Source organism: Colletotrichum destructivum, chromosome 9, assembly GCF_034447905.1.
Source record: "Colletotrichum destructivum chromosome 9, complete sequence".
NCBI classification, from domain to species: Eukaryota; Fungi; Ascomycota; class Sordariomycetes; order Glomerellales; family Glomerellaceae; genus Colletotrichum; species Colletotrichum destructivum.
Window position 1 is genome coordinate 3,816,871 of NC_085904.1, and position 22,441 is coordinate 3,839,311.

The 22,441-nt window shown below is 52.9% G+C and overlaps 8 protein-coding genes across 8 annotated transcripts; 4 read left to right on the forward strand and 4 right to left on the reverse strand.

Annotated features, from left to right (window-relative positions):
• Window positions 1-327: 327 nt before the first annotated feature.
• Window positions 328-2,559, reverse strand: CDEST_14239 (Putative FAD-binding oxidoreductase/transferase, type 4, FAD-linked oxidase-like protein; the record flags this gene model as incomplete). The annotated part of the gene is made up of 5 exons (XM_062930395.1): window positions 328-716; window positions 806-957; window positions 1,050-1,501; window positions 1,608-1,733; window positions 1,819-2,559. 5 exons carry the CDS (start codon window positions 2,557-2,559, stop codon window positions 328-330), a joined length of 1,860 nt encoding a protein of 619 aa, XP_062786446.1.
• Window positions 2,560-4,285: 1,726 nt separating this feature from the next.
• CDEST_14240 (Putative aromatic prenyltransferase) lies at window positions 4,286-5,539 on the forward strand (the record flags this gene model as incomplete). The annotated part of the gene is made up of 1 exon (XM_062930396.1): window positions 4,286-5,539. The coding sequence occupies one exon, from the start codon at window positions 4,286-4,288 to the stop codon at window positions 5,537-5,539; it is 1,254 nt and encodes a 417-aa protein (XP_062786447.1).
• Window positions 5,540-7,716: 2,177 nt separating this feature from the next.
• CDEST_14241 (Putative major facilitator superfamily, MFS transporter superfamily) lies at window positions 7,717-9,197 on the forward strand (the record flags this gene model as incomplete). The annotated part of the gene is made up of 3 exons (XM_062930397.1): window positions 7,717-7,873; window positions 7,945-8,055; window positions 8,116-9,197. The coding sequence occupies 3 exons, from the start codon at window positions 7,717-7,719 to the stop codon at window positions 9,195-9,197; spliced, it is 1,350 nt and encodes a 449-aa protein (XP_062786448.1).
• A 3-nt stretch (window positions 9,198-9,200) lies between these two features.
• On the reverse strand, window positions 9,201-10,787 carry CDEST_14242 (uncharacterized protein). Its single transcript, XM_062930398.1, has 2 exons — window positions 10,037-10,787; window positions 9,201-9,967 (listed from the first exon to the last, which is right to left on the reverse strand). Exons 1-2 carry the CDS (start codon window positions 10,641-10,643, stop codon window positions 9,393-9,395), a joined length of 1,182 nt encoding a protein of 393 aa, XP_062786449.1. The 5' UTR covers window positions 10,644-10,787; the 3' UTR covers window positions 9,201-9,392.
• A 1,740-nt stretch (window positions 10,788-12,527) lies between these two features.
• On the forward strand, window positions 12,528-13,731 carry CDEST_14243 (uncharacterized protein). The gene has a single exon (XM_062930399.1). The coding sequence runs from the start codon at window positions 13,226-13,228 to the stop codon at window positions 13,625-13,627; it is 402 nt and encodes a 133-aa protein (XP_062786450.1). The 5' UTR covers window positions 12,528-13,225; the 3' UTR covers window positions 13,628-13,731.
• A 583-nt stretch (window positions 13,732-14,314) lies between these two features.
• Window positions 14,315-16,027, forward strand: CDEST_14244 (uncharacterized protein; the record flags this gene model as incomplete). Its single annotated transcript, XM_062930400.1, has 1 exon — window positions 14,315-16,027. One exon carries the CDS (start codon window positions 14,315-14,317, stop codon window positions 16,025-16,027), a length of 1,713 nt encoding a protein of 570 aa, XP_062786451.1.
• Window positions 16,028-16,856: 829 nt separating this feature from the next.
• Window positions 16,857-18,670, reverse strand: CDEST_14245 (Putative cytochrome P450; the record flags this gene model as incomplete). Its single annotated transcript, XM_062930401.1, has 4 exons — window positions 16,857-17,183; window positions 17,290-17,604; window positions 17,714-18,490; window positions 18,596-18,670. The coding sequence occupies 4 exons, from the start codon at window positions 18,668-18,670 to the stop codon at window positions 16,857-16,859; spliced, it is 1,494 nt and encodes a 497-aa protein (XP_062786452.1).
• A 2,496-nt stretch (window positions 18,671-21,166) lies between these two features.
• CDEST_14246 (Putative aromatic prenyltransferase) lies at window positions 21,167-22,375 on the reverse strand (the record flags this gene model as incomplete). Its single annotated transcript, XM_062930402.1, has 1 exon — window positions 21,167-22,375. The coding sequence occupies one exon, from the start codon at window positions 22,373-22,375 to the stop codon at window positions 21,167-21,169; it is 1,209 nt and encodes a 402-aa protein (XP_062786453.1).
• Window positions 22,376-22,441: the final 66 nt, after the last annotated feature.

Sequence of the window (22,441 nt, forward strand, 5' to 3'; positions counted from 1 at the left end):
GCACCAATACTTTGTTTTTCAAAATAACCATGGAATCCTAAAGTAGGAATGCTCTAGTATAAATCAGCTCTTTCGCTGAGACTTTTGACTACCTACTGTCAGTACGTTGGGCAGTAGTAATTGGAGCCTGTTGACTTGCGATACGGGTTGCCTTCATATAATGTTCAACTCACTGCTCCCAGTTGGGAGAGCCGGGCCAATTGTTAAATGAGCCGATTTGAATTTGAACTGCATCCTAGACAAACAAACGATATGAGGCGTTTCCCATCAGACTTAGCCAGCAAAGATCCTCCTTCACATCCAGCCTATTCACACACATGTTGGCTCCTACAGATGACTGCTCCTCCCGCCGCTACCGCGCGCATCCGCCTTAGGCCCCCCTCTCAACAACCCGCCCTCCACCCCGGGGAACGCGTCGATGTGGTCCTTGCCCATCAGGTACTTACCCCTGTCGTACCCGCGCGGCCAGATGCCACTCTTGCCCGGGGCGATGATGCCCTTCGGGTCGAGCATCTCCTTGACCTTCTCGTTCAGCCGCAGCATGGCGCGGTTGTTGAAGTCGTACGACGCCGCCACCTGGTCGTGCAGCCCGATGTGCGTGCGCATCTCGCCCCAGCCGCGCGCCTGCCACTCGTCGATCAGGCGGCGGGCCAGAGCCCAGGCGCGACCGCGCATGGCGGCGTCCTCGGAGTCGTAGACGATGCACGAGACGTTGTCTGTTTTTTTTCAGGGTAGGGTCAGTCATGATTCTGGGGGGGAGGAGGAAGAAGAGGGGGAAGAAGGACAAGGAAGAGGAGAGGCGTACGCATGTCCCGGTGGTACACGGCCAAATGTCCGAAAAAGTCCATCTGGTACTCGGCGAAGAGAGCCTTGGCCAGTTGGAACTGCTCCAGCGCGGAGCCGCCGTCGATGCGGGACACGGGCGTGAAGAGGATGTGGGCGGCGTTGGGCATCCACCTGTTCAATGTTCCATATTAGCAACCAGTTCGCAGTCCTTGAGGGAAATCCCATCCCCAAAACAGTAACGTAAGAAGACCGGGCCGACTCACTGCTTGATCCAGTTCTGTTGATCCATGTTGCACAGCCCCTCCATGTTGGGCGCGCGTCCATGCAGCATGCTTGGCCTCTCGGTCCTGTCGTCCAGGGTGTACAGCCTGCTGCCCTCGGGCTTGGTCATCTCCTCGCGGATGACCTGCATGGTGAGCTCGCGGATCTTGGGCGGGCCGTAGACGCAGCCGGTAAAGTTCCACCGGCCGAGCGTGTTGCGCGCGCACATGGCGTCGAGCTCCTCCTCGGTCAGGATGACGTCCTTGGGCGAGTCGGTGAAGGCCGCCCGCGGCGAGTAGAAGCCCGTGTCGAGCGTGATGTAGCGGATCGAGCACGAGTGCGCGAGCACGTGGTGCAGCCGCAGCTTGCCGACGATCTCGACGGCGGCTTGGATGTCCTCGTCGCGTGCGTAGGTCACCATGAAGGGGGTGATGCCGGGGAAGTTGGGCATCAGCTGAGGGAAAGGAGGGTTGGCCCCCGTGTCAGCTAGAAATTCCGAATTTCATGTTTGGAGGTGTTTTTTCTTTTTCTTTTCTTAATCTTTTCTTCTTCTAACTTACCCAGAAGCCCATCTTGGTCACGATGCCGACGCTGCCCTGGCTGAACAGGCCGTCATTGATGGGTCCGAAACCGTACGGGAAAAGCGTCCAGCACGAATTCGGCGTCTGGTCCTCGGGTGGTACGCCCTAGAGAGTATTTGCGAATCAGCACCGGGGGGTGTTCAACCGATATAGTCAGTCTGATCAAAAGGGGGGGGAAACCAATTCTCACCTGCGCCGCCTCCCTCCTCCCCTCCGGACTGCTCATCGCTCCCATCCCCGTCCTCACCACGTCTCCATCCGGCATCACCACCTCCATCCCGGAATGCGTGCCCCAGTGGTCTCCATACGGCGTCGCGCCGCCACCACGGTCCAGCGCGTTTCCAATCATGCTCCCCCACGGCACCTCGGGCGTGTCCAGCCTGACCTTATCCAACAGCCCCTTCTCCTTTAGATGGTTGTGCAGCTGCTGGTAGGTCACGCCGGGCTCGACCACGCACGTAAAGTGCGCCGTGTCGACGTCCAGGATGCGGTTCATGTGGGTGCCGAGCCGCATGACCAGGCTGCCGGGCACGCGCGGGGCCGCGCCGCCGTAGGCTAGGTTGCGGCCGGCAGAGACGGGCCACAGCGGGACGTTGAAGGAGGTGCAGAGGGCCAGGACGGCCTTGACGTCGGCGACGTGCCGCGGGTGGACGACGGCGCAGCCGACCAGGAGCGCCTCGTTGTCGGCGGACCGATAGCGGTCGTACTTGAAGCAAGTCTCGCCAAAGTCGTCGTTCTCCAGCGGGGTGTCGTCGGCGATGATCTCGAGGTTGGAGGCCCCTACGACAGAAACGACGCGCTGGGCGAAGGTTTGGAAGGAGTCCTGCTCGACGCCGGGGGGGAGCATGCGGGGAGGGAGGAGAGTGGGCAGCGACTTGGTGGGAGGGCCAGCCGGTGGGCCGTCTGAGGTGACGACTGTAGGGGCAGACATTGTAGCGATGTTGATGTTGAACTAGTTTTTTTTTGTTTTTTTTTGCAAATCTCGCAAAGTGTTGGGTTTGACACGGGTTGGTTCAACCGTGTTAGTTGATTGTTGACTTGATGTGATTCAGGTGCCCCGATGGTTTGATGGGCCGAAGCAGGGCTCTACATCGTAAATTGATGGTTCAACTCCCCAGAGTTTATGAAGGGCGAAATACGATGCGAGTGCGGGTATCGACATGTTTCCCGATATTCCGATAGCCATGATCAAACGTGTCATAGATCTTTGGCGCTTCCGTCACAAGGCACTCCCAAGTCTTGTTTTGGACGTTTCACATTCTGGCAGCTTGCCATGCCACTTGACAGCAGGTTCCAATGATGCCGCCTCGGATCTCCGGGGTGGTGGGTTCGTAGATCAGCCGGAAACACAAGCATGAATCCTTGGTGAGCCGGCACAGACCAAAACCTTGGTGTAACACTGGGAGGGGGGGGTTATCGCCGGACGGACGGCAATGTAAAGGTTGTTTTGCCTTTTCCAGGAAAACCTTCGCCGCATCGGATACCATGAGTACTACAAGATATGTACATCTTACAATGTATGCTCTGATCGGGCGATATGTGGATTTCCAAGTGCGGATCGCCCGGGATCAGGATCTTTCCGAGGTTGAGATGGATATGGTCCGATTGGGGGCCATCAATCAGACCAGACCAGACCAGTAGAAATCTTGCAGGCGGAAGCCTCGGGTCGGAGGAGCACACGGAAACAGGTAAAAGGGGGATTGATTGATTGATTGATTGCCTCGCCAAGGTAGGTTTCTCGCCAGCTTTTGCAAACTCTGGTAAGATGTTCGCGAAATGAAGCAAGACTAACGCTATAAGCTCGTGCGCACTCGCCAGCTTTTGCAAACCAGGGTAAGGTGCTCGCGGCCCGGTCCGGCAGCAGGATGCCGACCAAGGCCCATCCCAAGGGCGGTGCTTGGCCGGCGGAGCACTGTTGAGGCGCTAAATCTCCGGGTCTGTGTCCCACTCCCGCGGGCCCCCCGCACCCCCGATACTTGCCGTGGCTGCGCTGCGCAAGGCGACAGAACCCAAATCAGTGGGGGCGATTGCGGGGGAAAGGTGATGGCACAGGCATTCTTAATGCTGCAGAGTATCCGTAGATCAAGGGATTAAATCACCTGGAAACACAATTCCGATATTGTTTAGTAGATCCCCCCCGACCGACCACAACGCATCGGTTTTTTTCTTTTTTTTTCTTTCTTTTTTTTACAGTCAGTTACTACCACGACTACAGCACACGTTTTATTTGTTCAGTAATCAGGCTAGCCTACTGCAACGCACGTTCTGTTCACTACATCAGATCTTTATCAGATCTTTTTACCAGACTCCCGGGCGCGCGCTCCATAATACACCACACCACACCCATCCCCATAGTCTTGTTGGCCATTGCAAGTGATAGCACCACCACCCGGCAAGCACAAAGTACTTCTCGGCCAGAGTATTCGTTGGGTTATTGGTAGCGGACTCTCGTGGCAACCCTAGGTTGTGTTTCGCTTGAGTCCATCAAACCTTGTCTATTTTTGTTTTATTTTATTTGTCTTGTTTTCTCTTCTTGGTCAACAACACAACACCATATCGTCCCTCTCAACTCAACAGACGAACCCTTCCTTCTCCTCATCGTGATCGCAGCTTAGGCACTCGCAAAACCACACAACTTGGCTTACGACAAACAAATCATGCAAGCTACTGCCTCTATCCCCCCCGGCCTCCCCGCCGAGCATGGCCATGCTGCCGTGGGTCGCCCGGGTCTCTCAGCACAAGCACAAGCACAGACACAAATCAGCACCGCGCTCGACGTCGGCATGAATCCCAGCCCGCCCGCCAACCCGGACCACCGCTTCTGGTGGGACCACTTCGCGCCCTTCCTGTTCTCTTGGCTGTGCGCCTCCGGATGCTACTCCGAGAGCGACATCGCCGCTCAGCTGACTATCCTGCGGGACGTCGTCATCCCCTCCTTTGGGCCCCCGTCCGTCGTCCAGCACGCCCTCAAACCCACCGGCTCTCCCTTTGAGCTGTCATGGAACTTCACCCCGCACGGCAACACCATCCGCTACACCTTCCAGCCCATGGGCTCCCGCGCCGGCACCGACGAGGACCCCTTCGGCTCCAGCAACCTGGACGATGAGGTGCTCCCCCTCCTGGAGAGGCACTCCGCCAACCTCGATCTGCGCTGGTTTTGCCAGTTCCGCGACGCCTGGATGATGCACCGCCACCACGCCGACGCCGCCGCCGCCAAGGAGGCCATGAAGCAGCACGCCAACGTCAAGATCCCAAGCCAGCTGTTCCTCGGCTACGATCTCGTCGGCCCCAAAGCCCAGCTCAAGGCCTACTTCCTGCCCATCTTCAAGCACTTCGCCACGGGCCGGTCGACCGACGCCCTCGTCGCCGAGATGATCCGCTCGCTGGAGCCGTTCGGCCCGGAGCTTGAGGACCAGGTCCGCCAGATGGAGGAGTTCCTGGCCGGGTGCCGCTACCCGCACTTCATCGACATGGTCGGCATCGACTGCTGCGACCCGGCCAAGGCGCGGATCAAGGTGTACGTCCGGGTCAACAACGTGAGCCGTGCGTGTCTGAAGTACTTTCTCACAATGGGCGGAAAACTGGATGATGAGCGGACGCGGCGCATGCTCGACGACATGGACCGTTGCTGGCACCACGTCATCGACGAGGAGGCCGGCTTGGCAGACGAGCAAGACAAGAAGCCCAAGGATCCCGCGACGTTCCACAAGGGCATCGTCATGGCCATCACCCTCTCTCCAGCGCTCAACGACGGTGTCGTGAGGGCGAGGCCGTACTGTTCGTGGAGCAATTACCAGAGCAGCGACTGGGGCGCCGTAGGAAACTTTGCCATGATCCTGAAGGAGCTGGGGATGGAAAAGGACGCGGAGAGGTTTGTGAGGGGCCACACGGCCACGGCAAGCTCGGTGTAAGTTGACACTGACCCTGACCCTGATCCTGATCCTGACCCAGCGGAGCGGAGAATTTGCTTGACCGAAGGCGAATGTTGACTAACACGAACAACCACCCTGTCATCTAGTCCCAAGAGAAACATGGATGGTTCTGGGTTATTGACCTACTTTGGGTACGATTACACCTCTGACAAAGGGCCGTATGCCACTTCCTACAGCATGCCCTGCTTCTTTATTTAGCATCCTGGGACAAAAGCATGCTTTCTTTAAAATTGTTGTTTGTTCTTGGCGCGGAGGTAGCATGCGTTTGTACCCCAGCAAGGGTAGTTTTAGCAAGAGAGAGAAGGTGTAAGGGACAAACAAAGCATCTGCTTATACAAGCTTTTGTATTCAAGTTTAAGGAGTAACTGACAAATTGAACCATATCATTAACACTGCCGGATTCGGTCCCTGCTTCTTGATATCAAGATTATCAGGACGATGCTGGAGGATGCTCCATCATCGATGGCATTCCAAACCTTTCTTTGCCAAAGTCTTGTAGCAACATCTGAAAGTGTGGCTCTCAGATTAGAAAACTAAAAAGAGAGTTCCCATCCAAGGGAATACCCAACAGCTCATACGGAGGAGAAGCAAGTGAGATAGACTTGGGGTCGCGGGAGGCCCTGCACAGCCTCTGTGGCTGGTGTATGCATCGCCAGCCACTGCACCCTTAGTAAGCATTAGTAAGCAAGCTCATCGAGGCTAATTACTAAGCTGGCTACTGCCATGGATGATCGGGTTGCGGACCCACCAGTGGCCCCGGCGCCTCGGATACATGCTTCCGGGCCTCGCTTGAAGTCGCGTGGCATGGGTTCGCTCCCGGCCGGGGCTTGACACCTAATTACATTGGAGCGCATCGAGTTGGCCGGTGAAGCATACGCAGTCGTCTCGACGCGACACATGAGTCCGCTGCCTATTTTGCGACATGGAGCTTGCCCAGTCAGCGGCTACCGAAAAAAACATCTGGAAGGATGAAAGTATCTGCTATCTACTACAGCTTGCAGTTCCACAGCAGGCGACATGCCATTGGCCTATCTCAGCTATCCATGGAACCACAAAACGCAATGCCATATAAATGTAGAATTTCTCTTGCCCTTGAACCAACGAATGGGTCTTGAAAGCAGCTGTCTTGTCTTGCACAAGCGATTGCTACCTGTTACGGTGGTAAGAGACGAGTCGTCAGTTTCCTCTCCCTGCATGTTAGCGTGGAGACTAGGTAAGGTTAAGAGGAAGCCATTCTTTATAAAACCGACATAAAAAAAAAAAGGATGATGTAAATGACAAAAGTCCGCGACAGCCTTCGTTTTTCTGGGAACCATCACGCAAGGATTTCTACTAAAGGCCCTGAGCGGACACCTCGCCCAGGCCTAGGAGGAGGCTGTGTAGGTACTGTGCCACCGAGGTACCTTATCTCCTGCTTGCGGGTGACAAGTCGATATGATTGGGTTGACGGTGTCTTGGTGACCCGCCGTTATCTTGAGCACACACTTCTCTTCCTGTGAGGCGCGTACTGCGACCAACAGCCCCGAAGAGAGCGTGGTCCCAATGTGCAATGTTTTCGAAGATGTGCAATCAGCTGTGTTTAGGCTAGTCAACGGAACCTTGGAGAGGAGGTAATTTTTGTAAGTAAAACAAGCTATGTTGGTCAGCTGTCGATAAATCAAGACAACATATCACAACCTTATTTGCTAAGGGTTCATCTTCTCCGCCTAACTTAGATTTCTGTCGGTATACAATTCTCAATGATTGAAATCCAATATACTTACTGAATAGGTTCAAGTAGTCGAAGAACATGTGCAAATTAAGCTGACAGAATGTGTACCGCTTTAAACTAGGGTTTGGCATGAAATGGATTCATCAGCGGGAATAACACTAAAATGCTTGAAATCGGTTAACCCCTGGGATCGTAAACCCGGGCCGACATGATAAGCACATAACCGTTAGCAAGTTACGTCCTCCTAATCTCATGGTTTTAACAAAACCCTGTTCATCTCTTCTTTCTCCAACAACACGTCTGCTGGGCCGTTCAAGCCTTGGACCATATCATCGCGTCTCAGTTGGAACAAGAAGTAGTAGTCATGGGAAGGCTTCCTCATAGTGAGCGCCATACGCTCGTACTTCTCTGTGTATGCATTTTCCTGCTGGTTTTTGGCGAGACGATGCAGCCGGCGCCACGAACACAAATCTACGAAGCCATCATATGCGATGATCTCCTCCCGCCCGACGACAGCAGCCCGGATCGCTGCAAGGCCGCCGCAGTGCAGGAAGAGCTGGTCTTTCTCAAAGGAACAGAAAGACTGCTGGGGGCGTTTCCCAGTGAGCTTCACACCTTTTGTCGGAGCGATTGCCTTGCCGTACTGACCAAGTCCTCATTTGTGGCATTGAAGCCATCCTTGCGATTCCGTATTCTCTGGCTGCCAACCGATTTGGCCGTCGCAACGTCTTGTCACTGGCCCTTTTCGGACTTTTGTTAGAAGAAACTTGGAACTTTACCATATGTCAGTGAAGGCCTTTACGTGTCTATTACCCACTTGCTAATGGAGAGATTCTCCTATCAGGCTGGTTTTCTCCTGCGTTCAAGATACGCCTAGTCCTCGCTGCCGTTGGATTCGAGGTCATTGGCGGTGGGTTCGGTGTTGTCACGACGATGGTTCACGTCATTGCCGCAGATAGTACAACAGGGGAGGCTAGGATTGATCTATTCTTTGCCATCCACGCCATTGGAATTGTGGCAGCTATCCTCGGCCAGCTCACCAGCTCCTTGTTGATGCAGATCAACCTATGGCTGCCCTGGGCAGCAGGCCTCTGTTGCATTCTCCTGGCCGGCACTGCTTCCTTGTTCATTCAGGAGACCCGTCAAGCTGCAGCGCCACCTGCAAATGCCCCCGACGGAGAACGAGAGCCGCTGTTGCTGCCCGAGACGGACACACGCGGGCCTGCATCGGATTGTGAGACGATGGCGGGCGGCAGCTCGCAAGAACCCCGCACTATGATGGCCAGGCTGGTTGGCACATGGAAACTTTTCCAAGCAGCAGGGCGACTGGTCAAGGCACAAACACGGCTCCTCTTTCTTCTAGGTCTGGTCTTGACGTGCCAGATGAGCGAGGATTCGTTTCCCATCATGCTCCTGCTATACGCGTCCAAGAGATTTGGCTGGAGTTTTGCAAAGGCGAATCTGTTCTGGGCTCTGGGCGAGGGCGTCCAGCTAGTCGTTCTCTTGGCTCTGCTACCCCTGGTCGGCCGTCTCCTCAAGCGCCGGCTGGGTGGCTTCGCCAAAGATGCCACGTTGGCCCAGATCAGCGCCGCGCTTCTCGGCACTGGGACGCTGCTCATCGGCCTTGGTTGGAATGTGCCCCTTTTCGTGGCTGGCATCGTTCTCACAGCATCGGCCGCTGGTATGCAGTCCCTGTTGCGAAACCTCATCACCGACAGCATCAGGGCAGAGCAAGTCAGTCTCGTGTATTCGATCGTGACTGTTCTGCATGTCGTCGGCGGTGCTTTGGCTGGTCCGCTTTACTCGGTGGCCTTTGTTGCTGGTATGCGACGCGGCATTGGATGGACTGGGCTGCCTTTTGGTATTGCTGGGGTGCTAGGCCTGCTATCATTTGGTCTGTTGCTAGGGCTTCGAAAAAGGTGGTAGTTGGAAATTCTAGTAAAACAACCTATCAATCCCTAACAAGGGTGATCCAATTGAGTACACAAGACCCTTCCTTTGTGTTAAAGACAATAAACACACAACTGCGCCACAACGATGAGGCCAGCCACAACATCCTTCAGTAGGGATGACATGTCGACTCTGGGCAAGTATCGCACTTGCACGCAAAGCTGCCAGGATTTACAAACTATTTATCCGCAACGCCTTCAAGGGGACCTTCATCCACCCAGTTGGCATCAGGAGTAGTCTCAGGCGTACCAAAATACTCCAAGCACTGGCAGGCCGTGGGCGGGCCGTACCCATACTCACAGCTGAAGCTGCACAACTGCTGGAACTTCCGATCGAGCTGTTTGGAGAGGCGACACCCGAAACACATACAGAGTCTGAACTGGTAGCGGATGGCGGGATTGAAGACGTGGTAGAGGACTTGACAGTAGTAGCGCCAGAGGGAACATGTGTTGGGTAAACGTAAGGGGTTACAGTCGAAGTCGGGTTGTTGGGTGTGGTGGGAGGAACCCACTCAGGTCGAAGACAAGCGAGGGACAGCTTGGGTGCCTGCTTGTTGCCGTGTGTGACACTGGGGCTGTAACCGAAGACGGTACCGATAACATACGTGCGGTTCGATGCTTCGTAGTAGGCCGTTGAATTGTCTTCTTCAACCCCGCCGGTGCCAATGAACCAAGACCAAGGGTTGAGCTCATCCACTGTCACTAGCTTGGCAGCAGCCTGGTCTGTAAGCGTGTCCGAGTTCCACGCTGGAAGGACGGCGATCAGTATCTTAACTCAGATAATCCGAATTCAGAGAAGCCAGAGAGAAAACCTACCAATGACATCCCCGCGGATCAGTCCCAGCGTGTCCTGGCAGCTGGCGGGAACAGGGTCGAGGATCAAGGCTGAGCAAGGGACGTCTGGATCCTCCTTGGTCCAACTTCCTGTAAGGCTTGTCTCCATGTCGGCCCGACACTCCGCAGATAAGAAGCCGCAGCTGTGATCCACGGGCTCTGTGGGATCCGGCAGTGCACTGACGAAGTAATGCTGGCAAATAAACCACGATGGGTCCATGGGCTTCGGCAGACCTTGAGAATGATCCATCAGGGAGTCGGGAATGCTGAACGTCAAAGCTGTGACCTCGGTAGTCTCGTTTAATGCGAAACTTGCCGGCCACGGGACGTCGTTGGCAATTCGGAGGTGCGCCTGGAAGCCGTCCACGGGAGATCCAGGATACGGCTTCGTCCAGTCCAAGCCTCCATAGCTCGCCACGTCGACATGGGCCGGGTGATGGAAAGCTGCCTCAACCTCCGTCCAGGAGATTCTGGCGAGATTGGACTGGTTAACAAGGAACTCTTGGTTGTCGTAGAAGATGTACGACATCGAGTCCTCTGCAATGGCGATGGTGGGCGCCAGCAAGGCCCAGAAAAGAAGGCGGGACATTGTCGCAAGCGTCGTCTTCAGCTTAGAGGAGGAGTGACAGATGACCTTTGAAAGATGGTTACATCAAAGGTAATGGGCCGGAGGTAGAAAAGGAGTGGCAGTTGTTTTCATTTAGCTACTCGTAGTACTGACTCGTCGTCCAAGTTGTCCATCCAGAGGTCACATGGGCCACGACCTTACTTATAGTTCCACCTGAAGCCTGTATGGGACTTTGCCAGGAACTGGTCTCCTCATCTCTCTTGGATGTTTGGCCACGGGCAAATGAGGTTGTATCAAAAAGAGTCACCTGGGTAGAGTGGGCTGGTTGGTTTGGCACCAGGGAGCTTGACCACCTGCGGCACAGCGCCCCACGCCGACTGTAACAGTGGGCTTTGCCAGGGTCTGGAAATTGCTTGCATCTAATATCTTCCGTCTTGGCCCGATGCTGCCGATGAAGATTGTTTTTGTCGCCGAGTTCCTGGAGGGTAGCTATCTATGAACCAACGGAGAAGTGTCGTCGACTCGGCAATCGACTTGGCGGTCTCGGCGTAATCCATTTGCACCTAACAACGTGAGCACAATGGCGGCGGAGGAGATGAAGTAGTCATTGTGGAATTGGGGTTGCCTGTGTGGGTATTCGAATGAGGCTCTTATCCGAGGCCTTACAAGGTATTTGCAGCATACGTCATTCCTTTGCAGTCTCCAAGAAGTGAAAACTTGGAGTTTCAACCTGAGGGTTACTCGGTCAAATATCTCTGGTACTGTATTGAGAGGTTACTTTGTTACAATTGACAATCGCTGAATGATTGACCGGATTAAAACACGTAATCTCTGCAGAGATGCTTAGTCTAAGCGCCTCGCCGATGTATTTCTTCGCGTGGCATCTGAGGTGGTCTTCTATCCAGATCCATCCGTCAAGAAGGTAAATATGTTTCGTTTTGATGGAAATGTGACCAGGAGCGGATTTATCTGCGGGTGAATCCTTGAAGCCGATTCCATCCAACTAAAACTTTAACTCTGCTCTGAATCTGGGGTAGTTATCCGGGAGGGTTTGCATCTAAAAGTTCTTCTTGATGATATTCAATTTTTCCGTGTCGCTAAAGAAGTCGAATGTGTCTTTGTGCGTGGTCGTTTCGGGGCCATGCGCTTGAATGCCACCGCGACGTCTCTGAAAATGCTCTCAGCCATGCGCATCTCGCCGAGACGCTCTTGACGAATTCTCGCCATCAAAGGCCCGCCCACATCGCTATTGCAGCCTCTCCAAAAACAGTTGGGATGCAATTTTTCCTCTGAGATCGGTTCCCAGTTCACGGGGCGTCTCAAGTTCTTGTCTCTTCAACAATACTCCACCTCCAAAAGACCCTCATCCCCTGCAGACAGCCCAGGCACAGGGGTCGACCAGGGTCCATTGCAAGGATTCCATGACAAGACCCAACAAGCACAACGGTCACAACGGGCCATTCCGGCCGAGGCGGCCCAGGATTACAACGTAATAGGCAGTTGTCCTACGCTTTGTGTTAGTTCCAACGACTTCGGCTATGGGACCTTCTGCTGGGATCCAGAGCTAAACCCGAATAAGCATTGCTTAGCCCACATTACACACGCCTGTTGGAAGTTAGTCGATCTTGTGTATTGCCCCAGGGGGGCTTTGGTTAGCCTGGCCCCCCTTCTGACAGGGTTAACTCGGTTGCGTCGGCATCATGCTTTGTAAATGTGTGTTTGTTGGTTAATGGGACCATCGCGTGATGTAAGAAAAAAGTAGCCGCCAGATGCGGGAATGGAAGTCGTAACCTAGTCAGTCAGTTGCAGCAGTCAGAAAGGACCAAGGGCTTTGCAGAACGCCGTCTGAAGTATTTGAAGTGTCTCATGCCGTTCGTGGAAGCTTTGGAAAGACGCCAAACTTCTCCATCATCCATCATCATTCTCATTTTACACTGGTAACGAGACCGCACACTTCATCCTGGATGTCATTGCATCGTTCATGACAATGACCCTTGGCTTGGTCGTGGGCATCTTCGCCTTGATGAGGAGCGTTGCTTAATTAATGCCAATCCGTCTTTGCTCATTTCACGGTAATAATTCGCGTTATTTTGCCCTTGGTCGAAATACTCCTTTTGCTAAGAAACACAAATAAATCACTACCCCGGACAGATATAGCACAAGTAACTGGATCAATGACGTCTCTACTGCGCAGAAGGCATATATTTGATGCCTGCCTTTGCGCCCAACATGGCATAAGGCGACGCAACTAACCAAAAGTCCATGGCTGCGGCGTTCCAACACGCCTCTTCTCTTGGATTTCAACTCTTCTTCTATTTGCGCTGGAAACGGCCAATGGCCCAAGAGTGACGTAGAGTCTCTCATCAACAGCTACGCAGGCTCAGGCGCCTACATTCACTACAAAGGCAAGCCTTTCGTATCGACGTTTGAGGGCCCGGACCAAGCGGAAGACTGGATCGACATCAAGGCAGACACAGGCTGCTTCTTCGTCCCCGACTGGTCCTCTCTCGAGGCGAAGCCTGCCATGGCCAGGGCCGATGGTGTTGCCGACGGTCTTTTCAACTGGACGGCCTGGCCCTTAGGGGGCCAAGACATGGATACCTATGTTGATGCCTCTTACAAGGACTACCTTGAAGATCGGCGTGGAGCAGCGGGCACTCGACAAGAAACGACTGGTCCTCGAGATCCTCTCTATCGTTCTGCTCGTGCTCTTCATCGCCGGCGAGCTTGTGAGTGCCGCCTTCGGGGGCGCGGCAGTGGTGGCTCCCATGGCTTTACTCATAGGCGAGGTTGGCAACGCTGCTCTCACGATCGAGAGCATCGTGAACGACCCGGTTTCGGCACCTTTTGCCATCATGGCGCTGCTCGTTGGACCATATGAAGGTGCCTCTGAGCGCACTTCGGCTCAAGGGTTTAAAGAAGCGGCAGCAGCGAGAAGGGCCTTGACTTCTGATAAGCTTGCCCTGCTTGGTGACAGGTCTGTAGAGCAGGATGCTAGAATCTAAAGCATTGTTAATGCATGTAGATAGAGAGGTATAGATGTTGATTCTTGTGACATAGGACCGTTTGAGGCGCATCGTTCAAGTCTCTTACACCTTTATATAACCGCTCAGAACGTAGACTAACGTAGAGGAAACAACCATCCTTGTCATTTGTTTATCTTATCTTGTAAATCAAGCACAGCCTTTAAACGAACAGGGGAACCTTGGAAATCAGCTAGAATCTGCAACTTGAATCATGTATATATACTAACTGCATGCAGACGTTCTCCGTTGGAGCTAGTGTGGGCGACGCCCCTGCATATTCCTAGATTGCAGGTGATTGAAAGGGATCCCTACGGATATACTAGACGATAAACCCTGCAGTCATGAACCCTGCAGCCGCAACACAAACGCCTTAGCTAAGAAGAGCTTGATTTGGCCAGCTATACAAGGATCCCGGAACCTGCTATCCGAATGGCTTTTTTATCCGTCTGTTTTTCTCCTCGTCTTTATCCTCCATCTAGTCCTCCTCCTCCTCCTCCTCTCCAACTAACAGACTCCGTCAGCGGAGAAAATCGGCGGACATTTTCAATTTACCGCATACACACCATGCTGCTGCAAACAGCCAGACCCGTCAAGGCAACAACTTCGCTTCTGCGTCGGCTCTGCACCAATCCTTCTCATTCTCAACCTCTGCCTTCTCGTCCACGAATGCTCTCATTCTCTGCAAGGAAAACAGAGATGAGCGAGAGAGACAGAAAGGAGCTTGCTGTTTACAGTGGAACTTCCCTGCGGCCAGACCCACCAGAATGGGGTTACAGTGACGGCGACAAGTTCCTCGTCCATGGGATTCGACACGTCAAAGCCTTCGCCACATCCTCGGAAGTCACCCATGTATGCTCGAGCAGCGACCTTTACACCAGGGCTCGCAACGCCCGTCTCATCATGAGCAACACCATTCCAGACATGGTTTCCCAGGCGGTGAAGCCTTACTGCATTTGGTATCCCGATGTTGCCACCGAGAACACCTATCGCGAGATCGTCCGCCGTTACCCGGAGATGCGCTATCAAGTCGGCCGAGCCTGTGCCGTCGCAGGATACAAAACGCTTTACGACGAGCTCGACTTGCTACCAGATGTCTCGATTGCCGAAGAAGCCCGGGACAACGGCCACGCCGATATCTTCGAGGCCATTGTTGCTCAACCTGTGCGGTATGCCGTTATGAACGACTACACGCGATCCGTTGATCTGCAAAACCCACGGCCGGGAGCTTGTCTCAACGGAGACGCCGCTGTTCGATCTTCGCTGCGACCCCATGCAACCGCTGAAGAGGTCGAAGCCGCCTCCAAAGACGAATTCGCGTTGCGCTACTGGCCCCACCACTACTTTGACATTCAAGAAGACGCCAATGCCTGTATGTTCACGTGGCCCTACCCTGGAAGCGCCTCCTTACGAGACGGGGACATCGACCTGCTGCACAAGCCCCTTCCCAGAGATTTGCCTCCACTCAACAAAGACATCTTGATCCTCATGGCCGCCTGGGACGGCAACATCGACAGATATGCTCGCCTGCGACGCCCAGTCACCATCCCGAACGAGATCACGGCTGTTGTGCGCGGAGCCTACCACCACACGCCGTTCGCGCGGTGGCTCGAAACATGCGTCGACGACATCTTCCCCCGCGGCGACGGCAACACCACTCTTCGGCAAGCATTCCACGCAAGATTCATCATGAACGACGACCTCTCCCGCATCGATAGCGAGATCCATGGTGAAACTCTTCCCGAGCTTTTCTGGTGGCCTCACTGTCCGCAAAAGGAGACCTTGCGCGAGCTGGCGTGGCGCCGACCTGACTTTCAACACCAAGTCACACTCGCCTGCATCGCCGGGAACTATCGAGATCTTTTCCTAGGAATTTATGACGGCATGAAGCCGACAGAACAACAGCTGGACGCAGCGATTGTGTCCCCAAATAAGTTCTATCGGGAACATCTCCAGCAACGTGCCAAAGAAGAGGGGATCCAACTGAGTCCGTTTGAGATTTCTGACGGGTGGTGCGAAAAGGGGTGGCCCTCTGAGGAGCATTGGACCAAGGATTACCTCCGACCGAACAAGGAGTTCTACAGAGGCTACTATGCGTTGACGATGCCAGATAAGCTCGTAAACACGCCCGACGATCACAGCGAAGATTGGGATGTGGAGTACTATCCGCCCGAGGACAACCTTCTCAACTACCACATGCATCTGCAGTTGGGCCCCTGGCAGCGACTGATTAGTGCCAATGATGAAACGAGACAAAAAGCCAAAGCTAAAGGTGGTTTCAGGCTGTATTCAACAGATGAGGATTGCAAACGCCGAGAAGGACCTCCTCCTCAGCCAAAGTTTCCTAAAACATCAGTAATTCCTGGTTGCGAGAGTGACTAGATGCAGAAAGCTGCGTGTGCCTTTTCCTTTCGAGTAGCGGGATCTTGTAAATTTTTCCTGTCTCTCCTCAGCTTTTACTACATAACTCAACTCATTCCTCCGTGTCTCCACACTATCTCTTCTCACCTTCACATTATATTCTCTTCTTCCTACTAGCATATCGTGGCATAACGGAGGGTTCCTGCTAAACTAGATTGCTAGGGTCCGAATAACCAAAGTGAATAGCCTGGTACCTAACGTTATCTTTAGAGGTGAAGTTGGATAGGAGATAAACCTGTGAAAATTATTTGTCGTGATAGCCTCACCCAAGTGGGGCTCATCAGTACGGCCGATCCGATGGTTAAACCGGAATAAGAGATAATCCGCATCTTGCGCTGGAACGGCCCGCTTTGTACCAAGCGGCCGCCGCTCTGCGCGCCATATAGATAGAAGCTACTTTCAACTCATGCATAATCTTTATACCTGTGTGCAGCTCTTTGAAACATTCATACTATACAACGTTTAATTTTTCTCCTGGATTTATTGTAAGCCCTAAGTCTAAGCTAAAAAGATCCATATTACAGGCAATTATTATCAGGCAGCCTGAGGACTCACCCTAGCCTGTGGCTATTTTGAACCATGTTCTTAAGTTTGTAGCAGAGCTGGCAGCAACCAGTAGGTGTTAATGAGTCAGTTAAGGTGTAATCAGATTTCAATAGAAACGCTATCTATACCTGTACTAGACGCTGGAGAGGTTGAGATCCCACAATGATCCTCCATCAGGGAAAATCTGGGCGCCACCTCCTGCAACCTATACCACTCGCAGGACGAAAGCGGGATCTCGCCTGCCTCAGCCCGACTTCCTCGGCGTCAGGTGGACCATCAAGCCCGGCTTGTGCCAGAGGACGAAGACCGGGTGATCGATCCAGCTTTTGCTCTCGGGGGCCAGTTGGAGGTCAAAGTTCCAGACGATTCTAGAGAGAATGATCCGCATCTCAGCGTAGGCGAGGTTCATGCCGATGCAGTTCCTGGGTCCGGTATGGAACGGCATGAGCGCGTCGCCGCGGTCGTTGGCGAACTCCGCGTCGCCCAACCACCTCTCGGGCCGGAACTCGAAGGGCTTGGCAAAGTTCTTCTCGGTGTGGTACATTGCCCAGTGCCAGACGGCCAAGCTTGTCTATTCTCCAGGGGCCTTTCTGTCAGCGACTGCAGTCTCTTTTCCTTTCGTTCTCTTGTGCGGTACGGGCTGGGAGGAGAAGACGGGTAAAAAGGGGGACACTCACGTTGCCAGGGACCCACTGGCCCAGGACCTCCTGTCCCGACGGGGGGGTGAGGCGCGGCAACGCGCTGGGGACGGGCGGGTACATCCTCAGCGTTTCTTCAAGGACTGCCTGGAGGTACTCGAGTTTGGCGGTGCTCTTGATGTCAATCTCCTCTTCACTCGCGAACTTACTCCGGACCTCGTGGGTGAGCTTCGCCAGCACGTCCGGATTCGTTGTCAGCAAGTAGGTGGCGCCCGAGAGGGCTGTGGCCGTCGTCTCAGAGCCAGCGATGATGAGAACGTTTGAGTTTTCGTGGATTTCTTCCTCGGTCATGGCCTGGATTTGGGGAAGAGAGAAAGAGAGTCAGCATTTTGACGTGACAGGACTGAAAACAAAAAGGGCCAAGGGAAGAGGGTCAAGGGCGAGACCGCCAAATATGTCGTACCTCCTCTTGCTTCTTCTTGAGCATGGCCTCTGCAAAGTCGGGCCGCGACATGCCAAGTGATACCCTCTTGTTGACCTTCTCCCGGACAAGCTCCATATGCGCCAGGCCGCTCTTGATCAGCGACTTGGGGACAAACATCCTGAGAAGTGGACCCACGCCCTTGTAGCTGTTGGCGACATTGAACAACATGAGCATTTTAATCCTCTCAAATATGAGCTTGACCCAGGGGTGGTATTCGGAATTGTCGAGACAGCCAAACGGTTCACCAAAAGCGAGGTCGCCAATGATATCAAAGGTGGTGTAGTTGTACCAGGCCACAACATCGACAGGCCCCCTGCTCGCGATGCCGTGGAGGCGCTTGACGAGGAGGTCAATGTAGCCGAGGATGATGGGCTCCTGATCCTGCATGCTCTTGGCGGAGAATCCGTTTGCGAGGATGCGGCGGAATCGCGAGTGGTTCTCGCGGTCGCTAAAAAGGATTTCCTTGTTGCCTTGCTCGGTGTGATCCTTCCCGTTCTCTTCGGCTTTGCCCTTGCGGTGGCCCATGATGTCCTTCCAGGCGTCCGGGTGGAGAAAGGATAGAGCATTGGGAGATATACGGATGATATCGGCGTTGTATCGCTGGTGTAGGCTGAGGATCTCCTTGTGAGGGTTGCCGCGAAGGATCATCATCGAGTGGGGGATGCGGGTTGCCGCCCAGAGCTTGGGGCCTGGATACTTGCGTAACGGGTGGAGGATGAGGTTGTAGAGGACGTAGAAAGAGAGGGAGAGGATGACCTTTTGCTATCTGTTAGTTTCTTGTCTACAAGACTGGCCATGGGAGCTGCTAAAGGGGATAGTGGGTTCTTATGTCGAATTTCAATTCGGGGCAGCGAGTCTCACCAGTAACATGGCTAGCACAGGCCACAGGACCAGGGATGGGAGCCACGAGCCCGCAGCCTGGAGCTCCAAGATCATCTTGTAGTACGGCTACAATTTTGGTCGAGTATATAATAACGTGAATGAGAAGGTAATGAGGAGATGAAAATAAGGTGAAGATGCTACGAGGAGGCTGATCAAGAACTAGGAATGAAGTGGTGTCGTCCGTTGTGCATTCCTTGAAATCAGACGGACTGTCATGGCATCTTTATATGTTCTCCTTGACAAGAACTTATCCTAGCAATAAGGCCCACGCTCTACCCCTGAGATTCAACGGATTGGAACATTGAAAGTGTCAACTGTTGCCTCGTCAGTGATTGGAGCCGCATGGGTCAAGCATCGAATATCCTGGGCACAAGGATTACTCTACATCTCTTTCCCGCTCGCGCCCGGTCAAGCGGGTGCTGCGGAACCACCGGCTGTATGAGATGCTGAGACTCCCGGCCATATCCATACATGATAGATGCCATGAGCTAGGCGTCTGTGATTGAGACGGCCCACATCGCGTCGCTGTCTTTACTTGAAGTGATCGGCGGGCGGGCCGACTGTTAGCCTGTTAAGGAAGTATGCAGAACCTCTGCTGCGGACGAAGCAGTGCTTAATAATGTGTTATGCTTAACACTTTCCATGTAAAATGATTTGAACTTCTTACGGACAATTTTAAGCGCACTGTAGTCCGCCTTCTGCACCCTTACTACGCCCTGATCTCCTCTGCCTGTCTTTCGGTTCCACCCTTCTTGTTATCCTGGAGCTTCGTGACAAACTTAGTACACCCTGTTTCTAAAAAATAACTAGTCTTAGGTATTCCCAGCCCCCTAGCAAAGAGCTATCAAGTTAATACTTGATGAAGATTTGTGACAAGATTCTATTGCGACTCTCTGGGACGCCTTACAGCGGCTTGCATTGCAACACGTGGCACATACGTTATAGCGTACTCTGCGTTTCGTTCCAAGTCCACTCTGTTACCCTAGGAGAACAAGATTTGCAGGGGGCAGGCCTAAAGCTGCTCAGCTCAGAGGCAACCTGTCCCATATTAAAAAAAACTGCGCTTGTCGTGGCTGACGTGTGTTGCAAGGTTGCAGAGGACGGATCAGACTACGAGTAAGTGACGCCCTATCTACCCCCTGCCTATGCCAAAGATTAAAACTTTAAAATCACGATGCCAAGCACGCTTAACTATAATAGGCTAACAATCCGCATTGGCATGGCCCCCTCATTGACCACGACAGGCTAAAAAAAGCCTCCATAGAATCAATCACATTCATGGCTGACAAATAGCTTCTACGGTACGGACTATGGGGGGTAAGTCGTTTAAGCCTTTAAGTTAGATAACATGGGCTGTGATGCGTTAGATACCCCGAGCAATGATGAATCGCAATGATTAACCTTGGGATGACTTCAGTCTAGTGGAATCTGGCTGTAGTAAGTGGTGTGGCGGCCTGTGACTGACCGCCATAGCCTGGCATCACTTCACCTGTCTGATACTCTTCCTAACTGCCTCAGCCAGGCCTAAAATTATTTCCTTCTACACATCAGCTAGTCAATCAATCTATATAGTTATTCGTTAAAGTACGCGATATCGCTGTATCGCCCTGTGAAACCAACAGTATCTAAGCAGGTAACCCTCAAGTGAGTGAGTGAGTAAGAAAAAGCAACCTAGAATACTCTCAGTGAATTGTGGAGGAAGAAAGAGAGCTCCCTCGGCCCCGATCACGCCGAAATAAGGTTCTCCATCACATACCATGATGACTGAAGCGAACTAAATCAAAATGTTCATCCTGACCACTGACCTGCTTTAACATCGGTCATATAACAAGTATCTTGAAATTGTACCTTAGAAGCCTGTATGAAGTAGGCACTTACGATGGATCGTTAACAGGCGTTTGTGCTTAACGAAAACGCATAGCAGATCCTCAGGTAATGGGCTCTTATCTCGTATATCAACGTAGCTAGAACACCCGTAGCCCGCCTAGGGCTACTTAGAAAAAGCATCACGGAATGTTAGAATATCTTTAATCATTCCAGAAGCAGACCATCTCGCCAATACGCACGTAAGAAGACCATGTAACGAACGGGGTTCTAGGCGCGAAATGGTTGATTGAAACTAAGTAAATTGAACTCGAAGAAAAGAGAATGAAAATAAAAAGAGTGGGTTTTCTTAGGGAAGCAACATATGCTGGTTAAGGGAAAAGAAGAAAGGGAGTGAGCAGACACCCTTTGTAGTACGACTATAACACTGCAGTGGAAAAGAACTGAACAAGCCTGACTGACGACGAGGAACCTAAAGCGTTACAGACCAGTACACTCAACAGGTTAACCAAATTCCCGGAAACCCAGCTATCAACGCTCACTCCCAAACCCTTGGCCCAAAGTAGGTAGTAAGTTGTAAGCCCTTTGCAGAAGAGGTAGTTGATGCAAAAGTATGAAGACCTATTTCTCTCTCTTTCTTGCTTTTTAGGTAAAAAGGAGGAACAAAATAGTTAGTATTACTTTGCTTTTCAGTATTAAGAAAAACTCCTGTAGTCAAGATAAAACTTACAAGGCGCCTTGGACAGCAGCTCCAATATCGTAATCACCCATTGTCCCCTCCGTCTGCAGTATACGCTGGTAGCGCTTCAAAACGTCGGCCTCGTTGCGCGCGTACTGCCACATAGGCACATACATCTTGATTTGCGGAATTACTTTGCCTGGTACCAGTGAGAGGGTGAAGCAAAGCCCTCGGCTCTGCATATTGTCTTTATCCGGCTTGTTGAGAGGCTTTTCTACACCATCCATGGTGGCCTGAGAAACGTCTTCCATGTCCATGAGCAGGGGCCAGACTTGTGACAGAAAGTCAGCGGATGAATTGGGAAGAAGACCTCCTAGGGTGAAGACGGTGCGGGCTAAGCTGAGCGAGCTAAGGCGTGTATGGACGTACACCTTGGCGCGAGGCTTCTTGTGAGGCGCTAGGCAGTCGATAGCGAGGAAATCTATGTTGACTTCGTGGTTGGAGACTAAAAACGTTTTGAGCAGGTTCCAGGCGGCCAACATGTCCTTATTGCCCCCGGCAAGTCGTATCATAACGGACTCCGTAATGTCCACTAGCTTCTGGCCTGTTGCGAGGGCTTTGAGTTGCGGGAACAGGTAAGTCTTCATGATGATTGCTGCGTTACCGTTCTTATCCATGTTGGTTTCGAGATCGAATGCAACGAAGCAGTTCTGCTGCAGCGGTGTACTAGTAGCAGCATCACCATTGGCCTTCTTGTCGACTAATTCTGCCTCTTCCTCAGCAGTAAGGAAGACAGAATCCACAAAATCATCCAGCCAGGTGCGGTCTGCACTGCAAACAGACGCTATACCCTCTATTTTTTCGCGCGTTCCCTTCTGGCCTAAGAGATCATCGCATGCAGGGCTTACCAGCGGCTGCACTGAGAACCGCACTTTGGCAGGAGTGTGAGACGCAAAGGCGATGCTTGCTTCATATATCCCATGGCTATGCGTCGCAAGGTAGCGCGGCTCATCAGCTGCGGCAGGCGGTTTAAGGCGGGGGACCACAGCCTCAGCTACAAAGGCGAGATGGTACTCTATCATCTCGGCTGAGTAGGAGCCTGTCCAGTGTAGGAGAGAGGAGAGGCTGTTATAGATGAGAGGGAGCCATGAAGACACCAGAGGATTCCCTTTTGAGATAGAAGGATCGACTGCGTTGTTGAGGTTGCTCTTCGTGGCATTGGCGTCATAGACAGTGGTTGGGGGGTGATGTTCCATTGTGAGGTCGTCGATGTCCGTAGTTGTATCCGGCTTTCTAGTTTGTACTCGAATTCGTAGAATCTG